The sequence below is a fragment of the Solanum dulcamara genome, chromosome 9 (assembly GCF_947179165.1).
Source record: "Solanum dulcamara chromosome 9, daSolDulc1.2, whole genome shotgun sequence".
Taxonomy (NCBI): domain Eukaryota; kingdom Viridiplantae; phylum Streptophyta; class Magnoliopsida; order Solanales; family Solanaceae; genus Solanum; species Solanum dulcamara.
The window spans coordinates 13,784,278-13,803,326 of NC_077245.1; the positions used below are offsets into that span (position 1 = coordinate 13,784,278).

A 19,049-nucleotide genomic window follows, 5' to 3' on the forward strand; every position below is an offset into this window, starting at 1 on the left:
AATAAGTTATTCATATATAAAATTAATATGATGTTTAGTTGACAATTTAGAAACATATATGTATAAGTTATGAGGAAATCAATATATTATTTTATGTCAATATAAAGTGGAATAACTAATACATATATAACTAAATAGGGGTGTGCAAAAATCGAACCGGCCGATAAACCGAACCGAAAAAATATTATTGGGTTATTGCTAGTGGGTTAATGGGTTAACGGGGTTTTAATGGTTTTATAAAAAAAAATTATCGGGTTAATGATTCGGTTTTAATTTTTAGTATTGAGTTATTGGGTAAACCTATAATCCATTAAGACAGTAGTAATTTACTACTTTACCCTTCATAAATATTAAATATTAATAATTAACCTAACTAGACACTGTCTATATCACTGCTCTACACAGTCTACCCATTTTACAGTACTACTTCACACCGCTTTAATCTTACTCTTTTCTCAAAACCTTTTTTGATACAATTTCTCATTATCTTTCTTGTTTCACTATATCAAAGTATTTACAATTGATTTTGCTTATTTCACTGCTCGTGCCACATTGTTAGAGATAAGTGAGAAGTCCTATATTTATTTTATGACAATTTTCTTATTGGGTAAATCGAAAATTGAACTATTAACGATCAAAAACTGATAAATTGAAAATCGATAAAAAATATCTCATTGATTTTTTTATTAATTTAGCATATTTAAAAATTGAAAAACGATAAATCAAATCGATAATACATAAAATCGAACCAAACCGACCAATGCACATCCCTATAGTTAATCCCTATATAATTAATATCTAAATAAAATAATACACAAAATCACTCATAACTAATCCCGAATCAAAAAAGAAAGTTTGCCTCGTCAGAAAGACTTCTTTTAGCAAAAACATGGCAAAATCATCCCACTCAACTAATTTATTTCAAACATGCAATCAAATTTGGTTTAATTTTGGGTTTTAAGTGGATCATTCCCTGACCCACTCCTATAAATGATATAAAGAAGATATAAATAAGATATTATAAGAAAAAGGACAAAAAGAAAACTAGAGAGAGGGTGAAACATAAAACATATAGGAGTAGTAATAACTTATTTTATTCATCTCATAATTAATCTCTGCACTTTGCAAGGAGATTGAAATTGAGCAAACATACAAAAAAGACATAAAAATACAAATATAACTATAGAGTACAAACAACAATATCACTAACTTAGATAACATGAAGCTACAAATGAACTTCGCCTTCTGTGGGCCTTATTATTTACTCTATTTTTTTCATTGCCTCTCCAAAATGGAAAATGCTTTTCAGCTCAACATTCTGCTTTTCCTGCATAAGAATATAATATGTGAATGAGAACATATAGTAGAAGCTAGCCAAATAAGAAGTAGACAACATAAGTCTTTATATTAATGTTTTGCATGAAGATATTGTGCAACTTATTATTGCATTGCATTTTAGTCATATAATTTTTAAAAGTTTTAAGGTTATCTTAATTACCTCAGATATAATGAAGTCACTTCTTAGTAATGGTAGGGAGGAGGGGGAGAGGAGTAAGTATAGTGGGGTGGTGGTGGAGACTTGTATACTGGAGTTGGATGGTATGGTGTTGGTGAAGGATGGTACGGCTTCACTGGTGGTGGAGGAGACTTGTATACTGGAGTTGGATGGTATGGTGTTGGTGAAGGATGGTACGGCTTCACTGGTGGTGGAGGAGACTTGTATACCGGTGCAGGATGGTATGGTGTTGGTGAAGGATGGTATGGTTTCACTGGTGGTGGTGGTGACTTGTAAACGGGAGTTGGTGGTGGTGGAGACTTGTATACTGGTGTAGGATGGTATGGTGTTGGTGAAGGATGGTATGGCTTCACTGGTGGTGGTGGTGACTTGTAAACGGGGGTTGGGGGTGGTGGAGACTTGTATACTGGTGTAGGATGGTATGGTGTTGGTGAGGGATGGTATGGCTTCACCGGTGGTGGTGGTGACTTGTAAACGGGAGTTGGTGGTGGTGGTGACTTGTAAACTGGTGCAGGATGGTATGGCTTTGGTGGTGACTTGTAAATTGGTGCAGGATGGTATGGCTTTGGTGGTGACTTGTAAACTGGTGCAGGATGGTATGGCTTTGGTGGTGACTTGTAAATTGGTGCAGGATGGTATGGCTTCACTGGTGGTGGTGACTTGTAAATGGGGGTTGGTGGTGGTGGAAACTTGTACACTGGGGTATGTGGAGGGTAGTGTGGCTCTTTAGGTGGTGGTGGAGACTTGTAAACTGGAGTTGGTGGTGGTGGTGACTTATAAACTGGGGTGTGTGGAGGGTAGTGTGGCTCCTTAGGTGGTGGTGGAGACTTATAAACAGGAGTTGGAGGTGGTGGAGACTTGTAAATGGGATGGTGATGGTGTGGTGGAGGAGACTTGTAAACTGGGGTGTGTGGAGGGTAGTGTGGCTCCTTAGGTGGTGGTGGAGACTTATAAACAGGAGTTGGAGGTGGTGGAGACTTGTAAATGGGATGGTGATGGTGTGGTGGAGGAGACTTGTAAACTGGGGTGTGTGGAGGGTAGTGTGGTTCCTTAGGTGGTGGTGGAGACTTATATATTGGGTGGTGGGGTGGTGATGGATAGACATGCACTGGTGGTGGGGGAGATGAGTAATGATAATTTGCTGAGCTTTCGGAAGCAAAGCTGAGTGACACTAAAACCACTAAAAGAGTGGCAATTAGAGAGGCCATTTTCCCCATATTTGAAAGAAAGGAGAGAAGTTGTTGTCCTCTTAAGCTGAACTCAAACCCCTTTATATAGCTTTCATTTAGACATTTACCCTTTTCAAGAATTTCATTGATTATGGTAAAAGTCTCAATATATAGAATACTTAAAACCTATCAAAGTTAAAACGCATTTTGATTTGGTTTTGTCATGTTGTCGGCTCAATTTGACTTGAGTAATTGGTATACTTTATTTGTTGGATAGATGCTGCAAGCTAAGCAGGAATAAACTATTATGGCAGCTATACTATTTGTGATGCAATAATTCAAAGAGAAAGTCTTCTTTTTCGTCCTATCATTTTAGTAGTATATAGTGGTACGTAAAAATGTGTGGTGGATCCATCATCTTAGTAACAGAAATTCAGAGCATCTTGTTTTTTTATATGACTCTTTACTTTCCGAAATTTTATGCCAAATGTTATATTTAATGTAAAATTTAGTGCAAAGTTATTCCAATTCATGTTAAATTTTATATCAAATTTGGTGTGTGAATTTGATGCTACACTATTCATCACATCAATTGTCCTTTATTATTATTTTATTGTACAATATTTTTAATTAAATATTATATAAATTAGTATGTTTTAATTAAAACATTTTATTATTTTTACGTAATATTTTTATAATATTAATTTTAGATTAAAATTTTAATTTTTTTTATATACTATTTTCCTTGCTTGAATTTAAATTTATGTTAATTTTACTATAAATTTAAATTGGATATAAGTACAATTAATCTTAACAAAAATTAAATATGCAAAAATATAATCTTGACATAAAAAAATTAAGGACAAATTAAGAAGCTCATTTTGAACTACGTAATGCATTAATAGAGCATTTATGGGAGCACCGTATTGATCTTGAAAGTTGAATATTCATGCAGCACTTAAAATAAAATTTTCAATTGTGTAATGTTTATTTAATTATATTTCGTTAATGATTTCACTTTTATTTTTGTTGTCCATTATTATTTATAATATGTAATATTTGCTAGCAATTTATATTATTTAAAAATTATGATATAAAAAAATAATTTTATATTAAACGACTATAATTTGAAACAATATGAAAATTATATATAGTGAATGTTTTTAGAAAGAATTTTATTTTATGAAATAAAAAAATATAAATGAAATAAGAAATAATAACATAATAACGAAGGGAGAAAAAAGATTATTTTTTTTTGTGTAAAATTTAGTGTTAGCATTGAAAATGTCCTGAGTATGATATCATAAAAAGACAGTCCGATGCACTAAAGCTTTCGCTATGCACAAATTTTAAAAAAAGACTCGATTATAAGGATCTATTGTACAAAATTATTAAACATATATAAATTGTACCAATTTCGCATGCTTCATGTATTAATGTTAAATAGAATAAAGTTAATTTCCATCATGATTAGTGTCAATCATTGTGTTGTTCAAAAGTTGATCTTCATCATCATTAGTAGTACATTTAGATTGATTAATTCTTCTAGGGACATGGATAGGAGAAAATAAGGAGAAAAAATTATGCGGATAAACAAACATATATCAGTTAACTAAATAATATAGTTATAGTTTGAATTAATTATGGGTCATGGCAAATATTTAGCTGTAATTAAAGTTTGAGTTTTATATAATTCGCGTGATTATACAAATGTTGTGCGCGAATCAAATTCTATAGCGAAATATACAAACACTCCAAATTGTTTAGAGAATTATACAAACGTTGTGTATGAATTGTATAATGAAATATACAAACGTTATATAAAAACTGTGAATTGTATAACGAATTATATAGACGTATATAAATGCTGCACAAATTATACAAACGTTATTATATTTTTATAACTATGAATTATAATTAGCAAACTATAATTATAACGTATAATTAATATATTTTTGAGTGGTTATAAACGAAAATTCCCTTTAAAGAATTCCTGTAATTTAAGGCATTCTGGTGAAGAAACATAATTGGACCAATTTCCTGCCAAAATAATAATAATAATAATTATTGTACCAATTAATTCTTGTGTAATGTATTCTGACTGTTAAAATAATCTTCACATGTGCTACAAGAAGCATGTCAGTGATGTTTTAACCTATCCTCTCTCTCTAGGCTGTAGCTGTAATAACAGAGCATCACATTAAAGATGAATTGATCACGAACCAAGTGACCATTGAGCACTTTATGTGTAGAGGTCATTTTTCAGAGAGTTAAAAGTTAGTGTTTAACTATAAATTTCTAAATATTTTTAATTAATTATTTTTTAGTGAGGTTTCATTATGCGTTTGGTCATATATTTTAGAAGAAATATTTATTTTTAAAAAATATATGATTTATGTCCATAAGTTATAAAAATTATTAAAATTAATCATAAGTTTATATTATCATTTTCTAATGAACATATTTCGTTAAAAAATAACTTTATAATATAATTAATGACAATTAATAACAATAAAAAATAATATGGGCAAGAGCAGTATAATAATCACACACTCAAATTTATCATTGATTAAGATAAATTATAACTCACTAAAAACAATTTGTTCTTTTTAATGGAGTTGGTTGTAAATAGATGTTAATTGAAATTAATAGATGATGGGTGTTTTATAAAATATAAAAGTTTGAGGTAATTTTTAAATTTTTAAAAATTCTCAAATACTAGAATTTGGCTCAAATTCTAATTTTTTCTAGAACTTGAAAACATGATATATTTTTTAAATATATTTATCAAGTAATAGAAAATTATTGATCAAATACTAATTTTCAAATTTCTTTTAAAACTTCCCAAATATATTTGATGCAAATCTAGGGAAGACAAGAGGAAAACTATGCATGTGACCCATTTTCAGTACCAAATAAAGCAATAGTATTCTTTACTTTTTGGTGGTAGAGAAGGTAAAAAATTCAATCATTTTTATAGCTCAATATTGAAAATTTATGTGATTCAATAGCATATTTATTGATATATTATAAATAAATAAAAAGTTGATCTCATATATGTAAAGTAAATTTTTCGTTTGGATGAACCATCTTTCGTTCCCTAGCTCCGGTCATGCTCCAAACCAAGGGCGTTCTAGCTACATGTTAAACAGAAGTACTCCATCGCTTTTGGTCAAAATTTTATATTTGTGTTAAGAAACCAACTTGTTATTTATAAATAATAATGTATTTAGAACCCTACAAGCTAATTTGTTTAGATTCGATAACTCATAACAAAATCAAACTTTTAATTCACCTCTCCAACAGCCGCACACACCCCAACATGGAGGGGTGTGGGGAAATTTCATGCATGTGTAGTACTATAAGGTCATTTTCAGAGAGTTAAATCATAGAGAAGACACGAGAAAAACTTCTCATGTGGCCCATTTTCAGTACCAAATGAAGCAATTTGAAAATTTATGTGATTCAATAAGATATTTCTCAATATTTAGCGCCAATTGAGTTGATATCAATGCATCCGCAATCATTAAAGCCTTCAGCAGCATTTATATAAAATGATAGTTATAAATATTCATATGTGTTATTGCTACTAAATATAATATGACGATAATTATATTATTATCATTAAATAATTGATGTAAAATTCTTTATTTAGTATAGTTTTATCATCATGGGAACAGATAAAGAGGTAGAAAAGGTCATGTTTAAGTAATGAACTAAAGTTGAGAAAAGGTATCCAAAAGGAAAAAAGGAAAAATGGAATCCAGGAGGATCCAGACATAACATGTATGTTCAAATTGTGGTAGGCAAATGCATTTTAGTATTACACAATCATAATATTATAAAATTAATTATCGAGGAGAGAGGAAAGAACCAATGTAATATCACTAAAAAAATATGAAATTGAATACAAACTGTGTTGCTAAATTGTTCGTAGCTATCAATTTCTTTTGAAAATCCGTCGCTAGCAAGTAGTGTGTCACTAAATAAAATTAGCAATGGATTATATATACTATTTAGCTATGAAATTTATCTGGCGCTAATTCATACTTTTTTGTAGTGATATAATATTGTGTGAGGGTATTGTTACTAATTTATCTTCAAAAGAAGAAGAAAAATGTTGTAACAACTTTATGAGAAAAGAGAAGATCCAATATCACTTGTATAACAATTATTGATTCCTATACTATCATTGATGTGAAGCTTAGGACCTTAATTTTCAAAAACATATATAATAGTATAAGTTTTTTATAGTAATTTGTAGAAGTCAAAAACAAATAAAAGGAAGCTTCCACCTTAACTAATGAACAATAATTTGTTAGTATAAGGGAAAAAGAATTCAGCACCAGATTATGCTTTTATCATATATCCAGGGCTAAAATCCAATTCAATTTGTCAGAAATTTTAAGTATATATTATCAAATGCATTGTCATATGTTGCTTTTGATTTTTAAATTATCTTCTTTTTTAGTTTTTGAAGCCAATGTGATCAAATCCTAGAGAAAATTAGATGATTCTTAGTTTTATTTTCTGATAATATTTGGACCTTTGAATGATAGTTTTTATAGATTGTAGTTGCATTAGATAGTTGTATTGTTACAAATTCTTACGATCATAAGAAATACCATCAAATCTTAATGATTTGGACGTATCGCCATAAAAATAATCAATTTATCTTGTCATTAATTCTTAGATCGCTAAAAATTGGATACCATACGTAATAATTCTGAGGGATCTCCTTCGTTAAACATGTTGCGTAGAAATTTTAACATGGCTTTTCTTTATAATTGATTTAACTTATTTCAAACCAACTTTAAATGACTCTAAATTTGATATGCAGTCTTCTAAAGACGAAATAAAAGAAATTAAAAAATTATAGGGATTGACGCCTTAGTTGACGCTTCACAAGTTAATGCAAAAGATTATTAGAATGAGTTGATCAAATGAGATGATGCCACTTATTAATAAAAATTTGGTGTATGATATGATTGAATTGATTTGTGGTACACATTTTGATTTATTGGACAACTTATTGACCTACAAATTTACTACTCCACTGTCCTTTTCCATGTGGCGGCATTTTGATCATATAATTTTTTTTTCTATATAAAGAGAAATTCGAAATATTATGTGTGATTTTATTTTCGGAAAAAAGGTAAAAATATTTTCAACGTATTAAAAAAAATGGCTTAAATTTTTTATTGTTCTATTTGTTGGACCTCATTCTTAACGTTAATTTTCATACTAAAATTATTCATTCTTTAAACGTAATTATGATATGACATATTTAACTAAATAGATAACACTGATTTATTGATTTGCATGACCCCAACCATAACTAATCCGATCTATTAGGTTAATTCAAAAAAATTAAAAATTATTTATTCATACTCAAATTCTTTGATGCTTCATGTTTTGCGATTGAATGAATCAAAAAGACAATAATGTCTATTTCGTTTGAAACTGTGATTTTTGGGTTAAACGATCTTTATAGAACCGATTTCACATTTAGGTTCAACTCAACTCTTTCATCCTTTAACAATAATCAATTCTTAAATAATAAATCACAATATTTTTTAACAAATAAAGTTGGATAAATCAGGCTAATTATGGGTCTAATATTCACGAGTATCAATAAATTAATATTATTTATTTAATTAATATGAAATTAAATTTTTGATCTAACTCACACTCACAAAACTAACTCATTATTGGAGAATTATCCATATTCGTAAAAAAGACTATTTTTTCCATCCTATTGTTGTGGGACTTAACACTATAACTCATATATGTCATTTCATTTTCGTTAAAAGAAGAGACATTTTTAACCATAGAGGGTAATTGAGGTCCAACAAATAAAAAGTGGGGTAATTTTAACCCAAAATCCATATTACAAACAATTATGATCCAACTTATGAAAGAAGGATAAATTTAATTCATTTCCACACATTTTTTATTGTTTTATCATTTTTCCGTTTTATATTTCTTGTTATTGAGAGAGTTTTGCACAGTAGTGTTTCAGCAAATTGTGTCATTAAGTTTTACAAAGTAGTGTTTCCGCAAATTATATGATTAAGTATAAACTGAAATTATGAAATTTAATAATTTTAAATATAAAAATTGAATTTATTTTGTTTAAACAATAAAAAAATATCACATAAAATAAACTAAATTAAAATAAATAAAGTATTGTTTTTATATTTTCTAACCCCATTTGTGTTCTTATCAAAGAAATAGTAATACTGAAAAGAATACTTAGTCTCTTTTTTTTTTCCTACCAGGTGTATGAAGTCCGCATTACAGACTCAACTAAATTCAGATCGTGCACTGCAGGGCCCATTCGAGGGTGGCGCTCCCAATAAGATTTTTTCCATATCTAGGGCTTGAACCCGAGACCTCTGGTTAAAGATGAAACAATCTCACTACTACACCGCAATCCATGTTGGTATACTTAGTCAAAATAATTTTATGTTGACTTTATAGTATTATTAGGTGATCCCTGTTGCGGTTTCTTGCATATATATTCTGTATTTCTTCGCTACTAGTTGTCATATTTCTCTCCACTATCATTTTTTTCTTTTAATTACTACTTTGATTTGCTTGAGCCGAGATTCTTTTGAAAATGGTTCATAGAGGTAATGACAAGATTTGCATACATTCTATCCTCCCCACCAGTGGCGAAGCCAGGATTTTGATTTAAGGGGTTCAAAATTTGAAGAAGTTGACACATGAACTTGCCAAAGGTGGTTCATCATCTACTATATATATATAGTAGATGTTGAACCACCTTTGGCAAGTTCATGTGTCAGCTTCATCAATTTTTTACCATATATATATAGTAGATGTTGAACCACCTTTGGCAAGTTCATGTGTCAACTTCTTCAAATTTTTACCATCTATAAATAGTATAATTTTTTGCTGAAACGGGGATCGAACGAACCCCCTGTTCAATAGGTGGCTCTGCCCCTGATTCTGGCGGCCTAGCACTGACAGTGCTCAGTAAAATGGGCATAAATGTTTACTCTGAACTCCAAATGAGACCAACTCAGTGGCGTTGGAAAGAAGACTCATAGAACTTTAATTTTATAGGTCATGGCCACCTAATTCATTATAGGTTGAGAGATGTGGCCGTTTGAAGTTTACCCTAGTTTAAACTCAAGTCCGAAACTAAATCGAAAGCACTTTCAACTTAACTTTGAGATAAGGACATTGTACGGTCTTAATTCGCAGCTAATGCACTCGCATACCAAAGAATTGATCCTAGTCTTATGACTAATGAGATTCGTATATTTTTACCCCAGATATTTTTAGTAACGACGGGCTAGGTCGTTACAATAATTGCACTTCTATTTTCGTTCTTCTATATTTAATTAGTGCATGAGTGTTAGGGAGAGTAAAAAATAATAATAATAATAAGCTTAATTGAACTAGTTGAGAGTTCAATTGTCACGACCCCGATCCGTCATAACTGGCACCCACTCTAACTCTTCGGTGGGAGAACCATCCTAAACAGCCCAACAACAATAATCGAAAAGTATAAACAATCTTAAAGATGCGGAAGTAGGTTTAAATCAAGAATAAATGTTGAGTTTCCATAAACTCAAAAAATGCCTAGTTATTAACCCAAAATATGCGAAAGTAAATACATCCTAGGAACTGAAATTCGTCCATATTAAAACTCTAACAAATTCAATGTAAGAAAAGGGGAACACTTCCAAAAGAAGTCAAAATACTAAACAAAGTTTGAACATCTGAGTTCCGAAAGAAGGACTGAGACTAATGAGGAAGTTCACGGCAATATGACAGAATAGCTCACCCTTGAACTTCGAACAAGCTTTCACTCTTCTAACCGAGGTCTCTCCGCAGTTGGCTGAATGTGTCCTGTACTCAACAAAATGGCAAAGCAAGAGTAGTATCAGTACACAAAAATTAACAACGACGTACTGGTAGAATCACGCGGTTAGCCAGTAAGCAGAAATTCAATATAATAGGCATATACATATACAGAATAAGTCAACTAATCTCAAGTTAAACCATATTCAGCAACATCACAACTCAATACATTCCACATGCTATAACTTCACACAGAGGTCCTCTCAGGGGACCTACAAACAATCAACTTTATGTCGGAACGTGACACCCGATCCAATTATGTGTCGAAATGTGAAGCCCGATCCAAACATACCACAATCGCAATTACATTCACTATTTACAACATTTATATCACCAAGAACAGGTTTATCACAGAAACAGGCCAGCAAGTGATCATTTCACATATAATCTAGAATATTTTCCTATTCATATACACATATGCATATCATAAAGTAATTTAGCAAGTATATGAAACACATACGGAGAACTAGACCATCACCTACCTCAAATTCAAGCTTCAACAATCTTACAATGCAAGAGTCTTCCCTTCCGGGTTCGTTCTTCTCGTTCTTGGTTTAGAAAACAGTAAATACATATAAAGGATCAACACAATGGCCTAACAATAAACCTATGATCCTAACCCCACCTTAGGGCTATTTTCCACCATTATTTTTCAGTTCAAATCCTCCCCCGATGATTACCAACCATAATTTTTAGGTTCTAGGAATCAAAGGATGAATTTAGGGAGTAAAATCCTTACCTTAAGCATGGTAATTAGTGGAAAGTTGATAGAATTTGCCCTAGATCGCCTCTTGAAGTCTTAGAAACTGATTTTGCAGAAAAAGACCATTTTTGGACTTTGTCACGACTTAAGTCGCGACTACCCTGCTCTGGCGGGGCAGCTCTGGCAGGAGAAATCCCGCTCTAGCGGGTTGCACAGAAATAGTGAGCTCGGAGTTTGTGCTACATGCCCCCATTTCACAACACCCCCCCTTCCAAAGATGTATTAAACTATACCCTTCACGCCAATTTCGATTCCGAGAGTTTTACTCGTCTGAATGCGATTCCGCGAAGCCGTAAATACTCCGTATCGTCCTGGCTATCAGTCTATCCAATCAGATTAGAAATTTAACCTCCCATCATTAACATGACCACTCTAAACTTCACCTGATTCAAAATTCGTTCAAGTCTGTCCTAGGCTAAATTTTTTCGAAGTTACTACCCGGGGTTTTCTTGGCCGAAATCCTTTTTCATTGATCTATTCCTAACGACGAGAACAGGTCATTACATCAATGCTTTAATAAGCTTCCCATGTCTGTCTCTTCAACTCTGAATAAACAAATAATATTATTGCAATTAAAATTATCATGATAATTATGAATTTTGTATTTTTTAATTTTGCAATTTCAAAATGGGATCAAGATTGCTTATGAATTAATTTAGCCCTACAAAACCCGTCCTTTTCACTTTTTTCTTTCATTTCTTCAAAATAATATTATAGTACTCCTTTTCTTCCTCTTTTGTCTAATCCATGCAAGTAAATTAATCTTTTCACATTTCTTTAAAATATTCACTAACTAAACTGTGGTTGATTTTTGTTTTTCCTCTCGAAATCAATGAATGTTTGCCAAGTTGTCAAATACACATATTTAATAAACCAAAGACGTGCCTCTTTTTTCGCTTAATTATGTTTAATTAAAAAAACGTTATTCAATAACTGAATAGAGAATCTTATAGCACAATTGGTTGATCATCTAAACTTTTACCTTGTTAGAAAAGATTTATTACAACAAATTAAAGGTTTTCGCGATAATTATTTAACGGCAATAATATAATTATCGTTATATTATAAGTATTTATAACCAACACTTTATATAAATATTGTTAAAGATTTTAGGGACTTTAGATGCAATAACATTAAATTAGTTAACGCTAAATGTTTTATTTTTTAAAAAAAAAATATTACTACTGAATATCTCTTGTACTGTATTGATTCGATTCTACATCTTATAATTTCCTCTTATATTCTCAATTTTTAAAAATAAATAACTAAATAATAAATACTCATAAAATTGAATAGTAGTTCCATCTACATGAAGGACTTCATTTGGTTCATCCAATGAATTTGACATTTTAATTGGCAAAACAATTGATTATTAGCATAACTTAATCACCGACATAGGTAAAATTACTAATTTCCTTATAGGATTCCATTAGTTTAAAAAAGATATATGGATCTATTAACAAATCTTACCTACATTGACCTAGTCGATCAGTAATTATTACCGACATACTATTTATATTAAATAAATACTTGTAACAACTAGTCAGAGATCTTCTATTCTCTTTTGTTTGCTCTTTTGTTTTTAGCGGTTTATACTCGTCTCGTTTTAATTTATTTGGATGTTTTTGATTTGATACGAAATTAAAAAAATAAAAAATATTTTTAAATTTTGTGATTTCAAAATTAAAAATATATCAATTGTATTAAATGTTTATTAATTTTATGGTGTTAAATATATTATGTGAAAAATTGAATTTAAAAAGTTATTAAAAAGAGAGAGAGAGAGTCCTTTTTTGAAACAGACTAAAGATATATGTCAAAATGAAAAGTTGAAAATAAAAAAATTGTTAAAAAGAGAAAGAGATCTTATTTTTGAAACATATTAAAACAAAATAGATCAAATAAATTAAAATAAAGAAAGTAATAATTTATGGGGAAATAAGCCATTTTGGTCTTCAAGTTATTACCTTGAAGCGATATTGGTCCTTGTCTTATATAGCTTAGTATATTTAATATTTAATTAATTAAAATATATTATTTTAGTCCCTAAATTTAATGGACGTTAAAAATATTTATTAAGAACACGGAATATTTAACAAAATCTACACAAGCGAAGAGCTAGAGGTAAAAAAATGCAATACATATTGTGATTTGTTAAATAGATGTATGTATAAATTGATCCTTCTAAATTTTGAGGGTGAAGTATGAGCCAATAATAAATGCACAATCAATTGTGAAGTAGAGAATAAATTTTTGAGGCATTGAAACTATGTAATGGAGTAATACATTGCGGCAATGAAGATGCAAAATATATCGGAAGCAAGAAATAGGCAAATTCAAGTACATTAGGGTCTCGCTAATCGCCAAAAGAATGATTCTAACAGCAGATCGGTGTTCTTAAAATTAAAAAAGATAATAATTGAGTTTTAATAGAGGTAAAAGGATGTCCGAAAATAAATATAAATATTGACTTTAGATTATAATCCTCAGTTCTTGAGTTCCCTCGTAACAATCGAACGTGCATTCACATTAATTATCGGCTTTACAAAACAAAGAGTTGAAGAAAATCTGAAAATGTTCAAAGATATGTTTCTCTTTCATGTTTCCGCAATTCTTAAATATTTTCTCTTTATACTCTATTTTTTAAACTTTTAAACATCTGTTAATTTAAAGACTAAAATAATATATTTTAATTAATTGAATGATCAAGACATCGGTTACTTTCACCTGTGGATCAAAATCATAATAAGACGATAACTTAAAGGACCAAAATTATTATATTTCCTAATCTATGTCTAGATTGCTTATAACTTTTTTGTGGTAATTTTTTTAAAATATAGTGCCTAACATAACACATTGCACCCACATAGCTACATTCTCAGTTTACATTCACAATCTTTTTTTTTCATAACAGCATATATTTATATACTTATACAAACATTATACAATATTATGTATTTATAGTAAGCAACATGTCAATCTTATATAAAAATATAAGATAGTATATGAGAGGTGTTTTAGACACATTGTTATATAGTATTATATTATAAAATATGTGTGTTGTCCCTTGTGAAATTTAATCTCGAAATTTTATTTGAATGGATCAAATCATAATTTGAATTACAACCACAACATAAAAATAATATTCCAACAAAGTTCAATCATCAATTTATCAAAAATTTCAACAAATCACAATATATCCATTTGAGTTTTCAAGCTTTTAGTAAGTTGCAACAACAGAGTTTTTGATTTTTCACTTTAGTACACCTAATATTTCCTAAAATATTTACAAAAAATGAACTAAATAAAATAAAATGTTAAAATATAAGATCGTTTTAATTATAAGATTGGATCAAGTGATATAGAACATAAAAATCTCTTTTTTGATTATTACATGAGTAACAATATTATATTTTCTTTATTTGCATAATTAATTGAGGAAGAGATGACCAACATGGGTTGTGGTATAGTATAGAACTAATAATTATAAAAATCCGAGGAACACGGAGTTAACATTACTTTAATCTAAAGATAGAATAGCGCATACTCAATAATTGAAGTAGCATTAATTTAATCTAAATAAAGTATAAATAATTACATAGTTAATCTATTTGACCTACCCCGCACAAAAACTTCAGCAATTTCATAAAATCATTGAAAATGTATCGTACAATATACTAGTTCTATTTAATGACAGTGTCAACAATATTCGTATGTTTCTTATTCGTGAGATAATACTAACAACAACAACAGACCCTCGGCTCAAAAGTATCAAGAGCAATAATAGGTATTTTACTTAAATCCCTGAAAAAGTCCAATCACAATTTATCCTCATTTTTTTGGTAATTACCCAAATTTCCTCTTTTTTCTAGATTTCTGATACATACGAATGACGTTGATACATCGCAATTTGATACATAAGTCATTTTCATGATACATCACTAGTTGATACAAATCAAACATTGTAATATCAATAAAACTTATGAATCAGCTTATAACACCTAATATATCATGAACACAACAAAAATAGCAATAAAACTTATGTTTTACTGATACATTTTGTGTTTGGTTTGTATCAACTAGCGATGTATCATGAAAATGACTTATGTATCAAATCGCGATGTATCAGCATCATTCCTATGTATCAGGAATTTTTGATTTTTTTACAAATGATAGAAAATAATTGAAAATATATATATGGCTAAAATGCGAAACGATGCAACGTGAGATTATATTAAATTTGCTATTATTGTATATTGTATCAATAATATTTACATAATTAGACTAATTAAAGGTTATATTTTATGATATTAGTATTAATGAATAATATGATAAAATTGGTATCTAATTATAATAAAACTAAATTACGCTAGTAAAAAGGACAAAAAAAGAAGTCCAAATCAAAGATAATGAAGTATCATTAATTAATTGTTTTAACGTGTTCCCTTTTCCACATTTTTCTGCCGTTAAACACGGAATTAACAATTTATGAATTATAGTCAAAAATCAGTCTCTATACACACACAAAATAAGGACTGTAAATATAATAAAACTATATTTAAAAAAATATCATTTGACCAGTAATCTTTTTCAATTAAATTTGTGTCACGTAAGATAATATTATTTTTTGTGGTAGGTAAAAGCGTTGAAGATGCCATGCAAAAAAAAACAAAAAATATTGAAAGGTCAATAGAAATATTAAATGCATGTGGGGTTTGTGATAAATTAGAAAACAAGATCTATTTCTTTGTTACTTTACCCCTTTTGATTTACAAAATTTGTTTCCACTTACCTACTAAAGCTTTTTTAATTCTTTTTATAATCACTTATTACATGCTTTGCTTTTGAAAACTTTTAAGTGATATTTGTTGATACAATTTTTTTAACTAATTATACCTTAATTTTCCTTCTCTTTTTTTTCTAGTGAGAATTCAATTCTGAATTACTAAATAGCATCATGGATAAACATTTTATTCATTGAATACACTCTTATCATCAAAATAATAGTTAATTAATGTATATTTTTTCTTTAATTTGTGATGTAAATTGCGAGTGCCAGCAATTTTTTTATCGAGAAAATGCTTATACTTTCTTGTCATTTCAGTTAACAAATAATAGTATGAAAGAGTCTTTTCTCAAACGAAAATGTCACAAATAAGTCAAATTTTTAATGAATGATATAAATAAAACTTTTCTCACAATTTGATGATATATTTGAATCTTTTCCTTAAAAAATTTAATATATGATCAGAATGTGAAAAGAAGAAAAAAAACAATTATACAAAAGGACAATTCAGTACACTTAAACTTTCACAATGTACGAAATTGGGAGAAAGGTTGGACCACATTGTGAATTAAGTCTAATAATGTACGTTAGCTGCCAGTGCATTATTCGTCCTATGCGACAAGGCTATACCCTAATTTCTCTCATAAACATGAGTTTTGTTTTTTCGTTAATCTAATTTAACTTTAAAAATTATTTAAATTAATTCTTAAAAAATAAAATATGATAATTATTTTGAAACGGAGCATATGAAAACTCACAAAAGTATAGTCAAAAGGCTCTAGGTGACTTTCGAAATTCCCATTATATAGGCAAAGTTGGTTTCCCACCAAGTTTGAGTTCCAAGATCTGACGTATATTATCTTTTTATAAAAAAATATTACTCGTTTTATTTTAATTTATGTGGTATAGTTCAGATTTCGAGAGTCAAATTGTTAAAGTTTGATTTTGAGTTTTGGTATGAAATCTTTATTTTATATTTGAAACTACGTAAAAAAGTGTTATAAATTACAATAATTGAAAAATCAAAATATTAAAAGATATATAAAAAAATTATAGTCAAAGATAAACTTATTTGAATGTCGAAATCTAAAATATGTCACATAAATTAAAATGAATAGAGTAGATATTACACAGAATTATATAAAAATCGTTATTTTCTTTTTACTTGTTAATTAATGATTAATGTATATACAAGGGAAAAGATAATGGTATACAAGTTAGGGTGATCGTACGTGCTGAACATGTATATTGATCTGAGATTCAACAACTAATTAAAATATTCTGGAAAGGATTAAATTATGAAATAATTAGAACATTAGTAAATAGATTTTGCAAATTAAACTTCTCCTCTTCTTTCTTTTCTTTGTATGATATGGTTTTACTTTATCTAATGTAGAGTTAAATACATTATATCATATGAAAAACGTACAACAAATTATACACAATATTAATCGACTTGTATGATCTTAACATTTCTAGCCAAATCAACAAGGATTGTGATGCAGTGGTAAATACTTCTTCATCTTTAGCTAGAAGAAAACAAAAAAAAAACTACATTTTCAGCCAAGCGGGCATAAAGAATTTCACTCCCCTAGCCGTAAATGTTTGTAGCTATTGTCAGTGTATATTTAAAGTATAATAAGTGTATAATATATATATACATTGAATATACTCATATTATACCATAATCATATTTGTTAAACTTTGTTAGAAATAAAGATTAGGGTTTATTTAAATGAAGAGAAGAAGTTGAAGCTGTGTTCAAAAATCTGAGAGAGAAATTCGTTTAATATAATCTTATTCTTCTTTTTGTGTGTGTTTTTGGAGGTTATATTACAGGAAAAATTACGCGAAATGGCAAACATTACTAGTGTATTATTTAATATATTTATAGTTTTACATAATTATGAGTCACCGCTATAGTTTAATGAAATTTGATATTATACAAATCTCTAAAGCAAATTCGTATTTTCTTTTGTATTTGTATATTTCGGGGCTCATATACAAATATGTGGAGGCTCAAATACAAATCTCATAAGGTTTGTATTTGTATACAAACCGAATTTAGGGGCTCATATACAAATCTCTAAAGCAAATTTATATTTGTATATACAATCTTTTTGAAAGCCCATTTGTATAATGTAGTGAAATATACAAACAAAAATTAGCATAACAACTGGAACTATAAATATGAAACATAATTAAGCAAACCGTATTTAAGGAACCTAATCATATTTTAAACCTTTGCTATTTTTAAAAGTTCCTCAATACTTCCTATATTCTTTGAATTAGTTCATTCTTGATTACAACATTTTCTATTTGAACACAAAGAAACCGGTTCCCATTAAGGATGGCAAAAAATACCTACAACCCACCACCTAACTTGTCAAAAGTTGGGCAGCTTATATTTTTACATAGTCCTTTTTATGCATGTAAATGAATTGTTTGGGCAAAATATACAACCTAAATTGACATATGAAAACAATAATATATCTAATGTAGTTCCAAAAGGTGGGGTCTACAGAGGATAAAGTATATGGAGATCTTATCTTATCTTAGAGGTAAAGAGGTTGTTACTGATAGACACTCAAAAAAAATAGTGAAAAAGAAGTAACAGAAGTACAAAAAACAACAAATAGAAACTATACAAAAACTACAACAAAATAATGTGATTATCGAGGTACAAGGAACAACATAGATTAACAAAAATTGAAGGACAAGAAACTACTAGAGCAATACTATGACTATTAATATGAAATGGCCGCAAGAAACACACTACTACCTACTAACCTCCTGTCTATTTATGATCTCTTCCAATGTATCTTCAGTCTACATCTACCTCTCTTGAAATCATCCATAACAACCTCTCACACCTACGCATTAAAGTATTTGTGCATCTCCTCTTCACATGCCCGAACCATC

General features: G+C 29.3%; 1 protein-coding gene across 1 annotated transcript; it reads right to left on the bottom strand.

Annotated features, from left to right (window-relative positions):
* Positions 1-1,078: 1,078 nt before the first annotated feature.
* Positions 1,079-2,776, bottom strand: LOC129902992 (extensin-1-like). The gene is made up of 2 exons (XM_055978464.1): positions 1,499-2,776; positions 1,079-1,327 (listed from the first exon to the last, which is right to left on the bottom strand). The coding sequence occupies exon 1, from the start codon at positions 2,731-2,733 to the stop codon at positions 1,522-1,524; it is 1,212 nt and encodes a 403-aa protein (XP_055834439.1). The 5' UTR covers positions 2,734-2,776; the 3' UTR covers positions 1,079-1,327; positions 1,499-1,521.
* Positions 2,777-19,049: the final 16,273 nt, after the last annotated feature.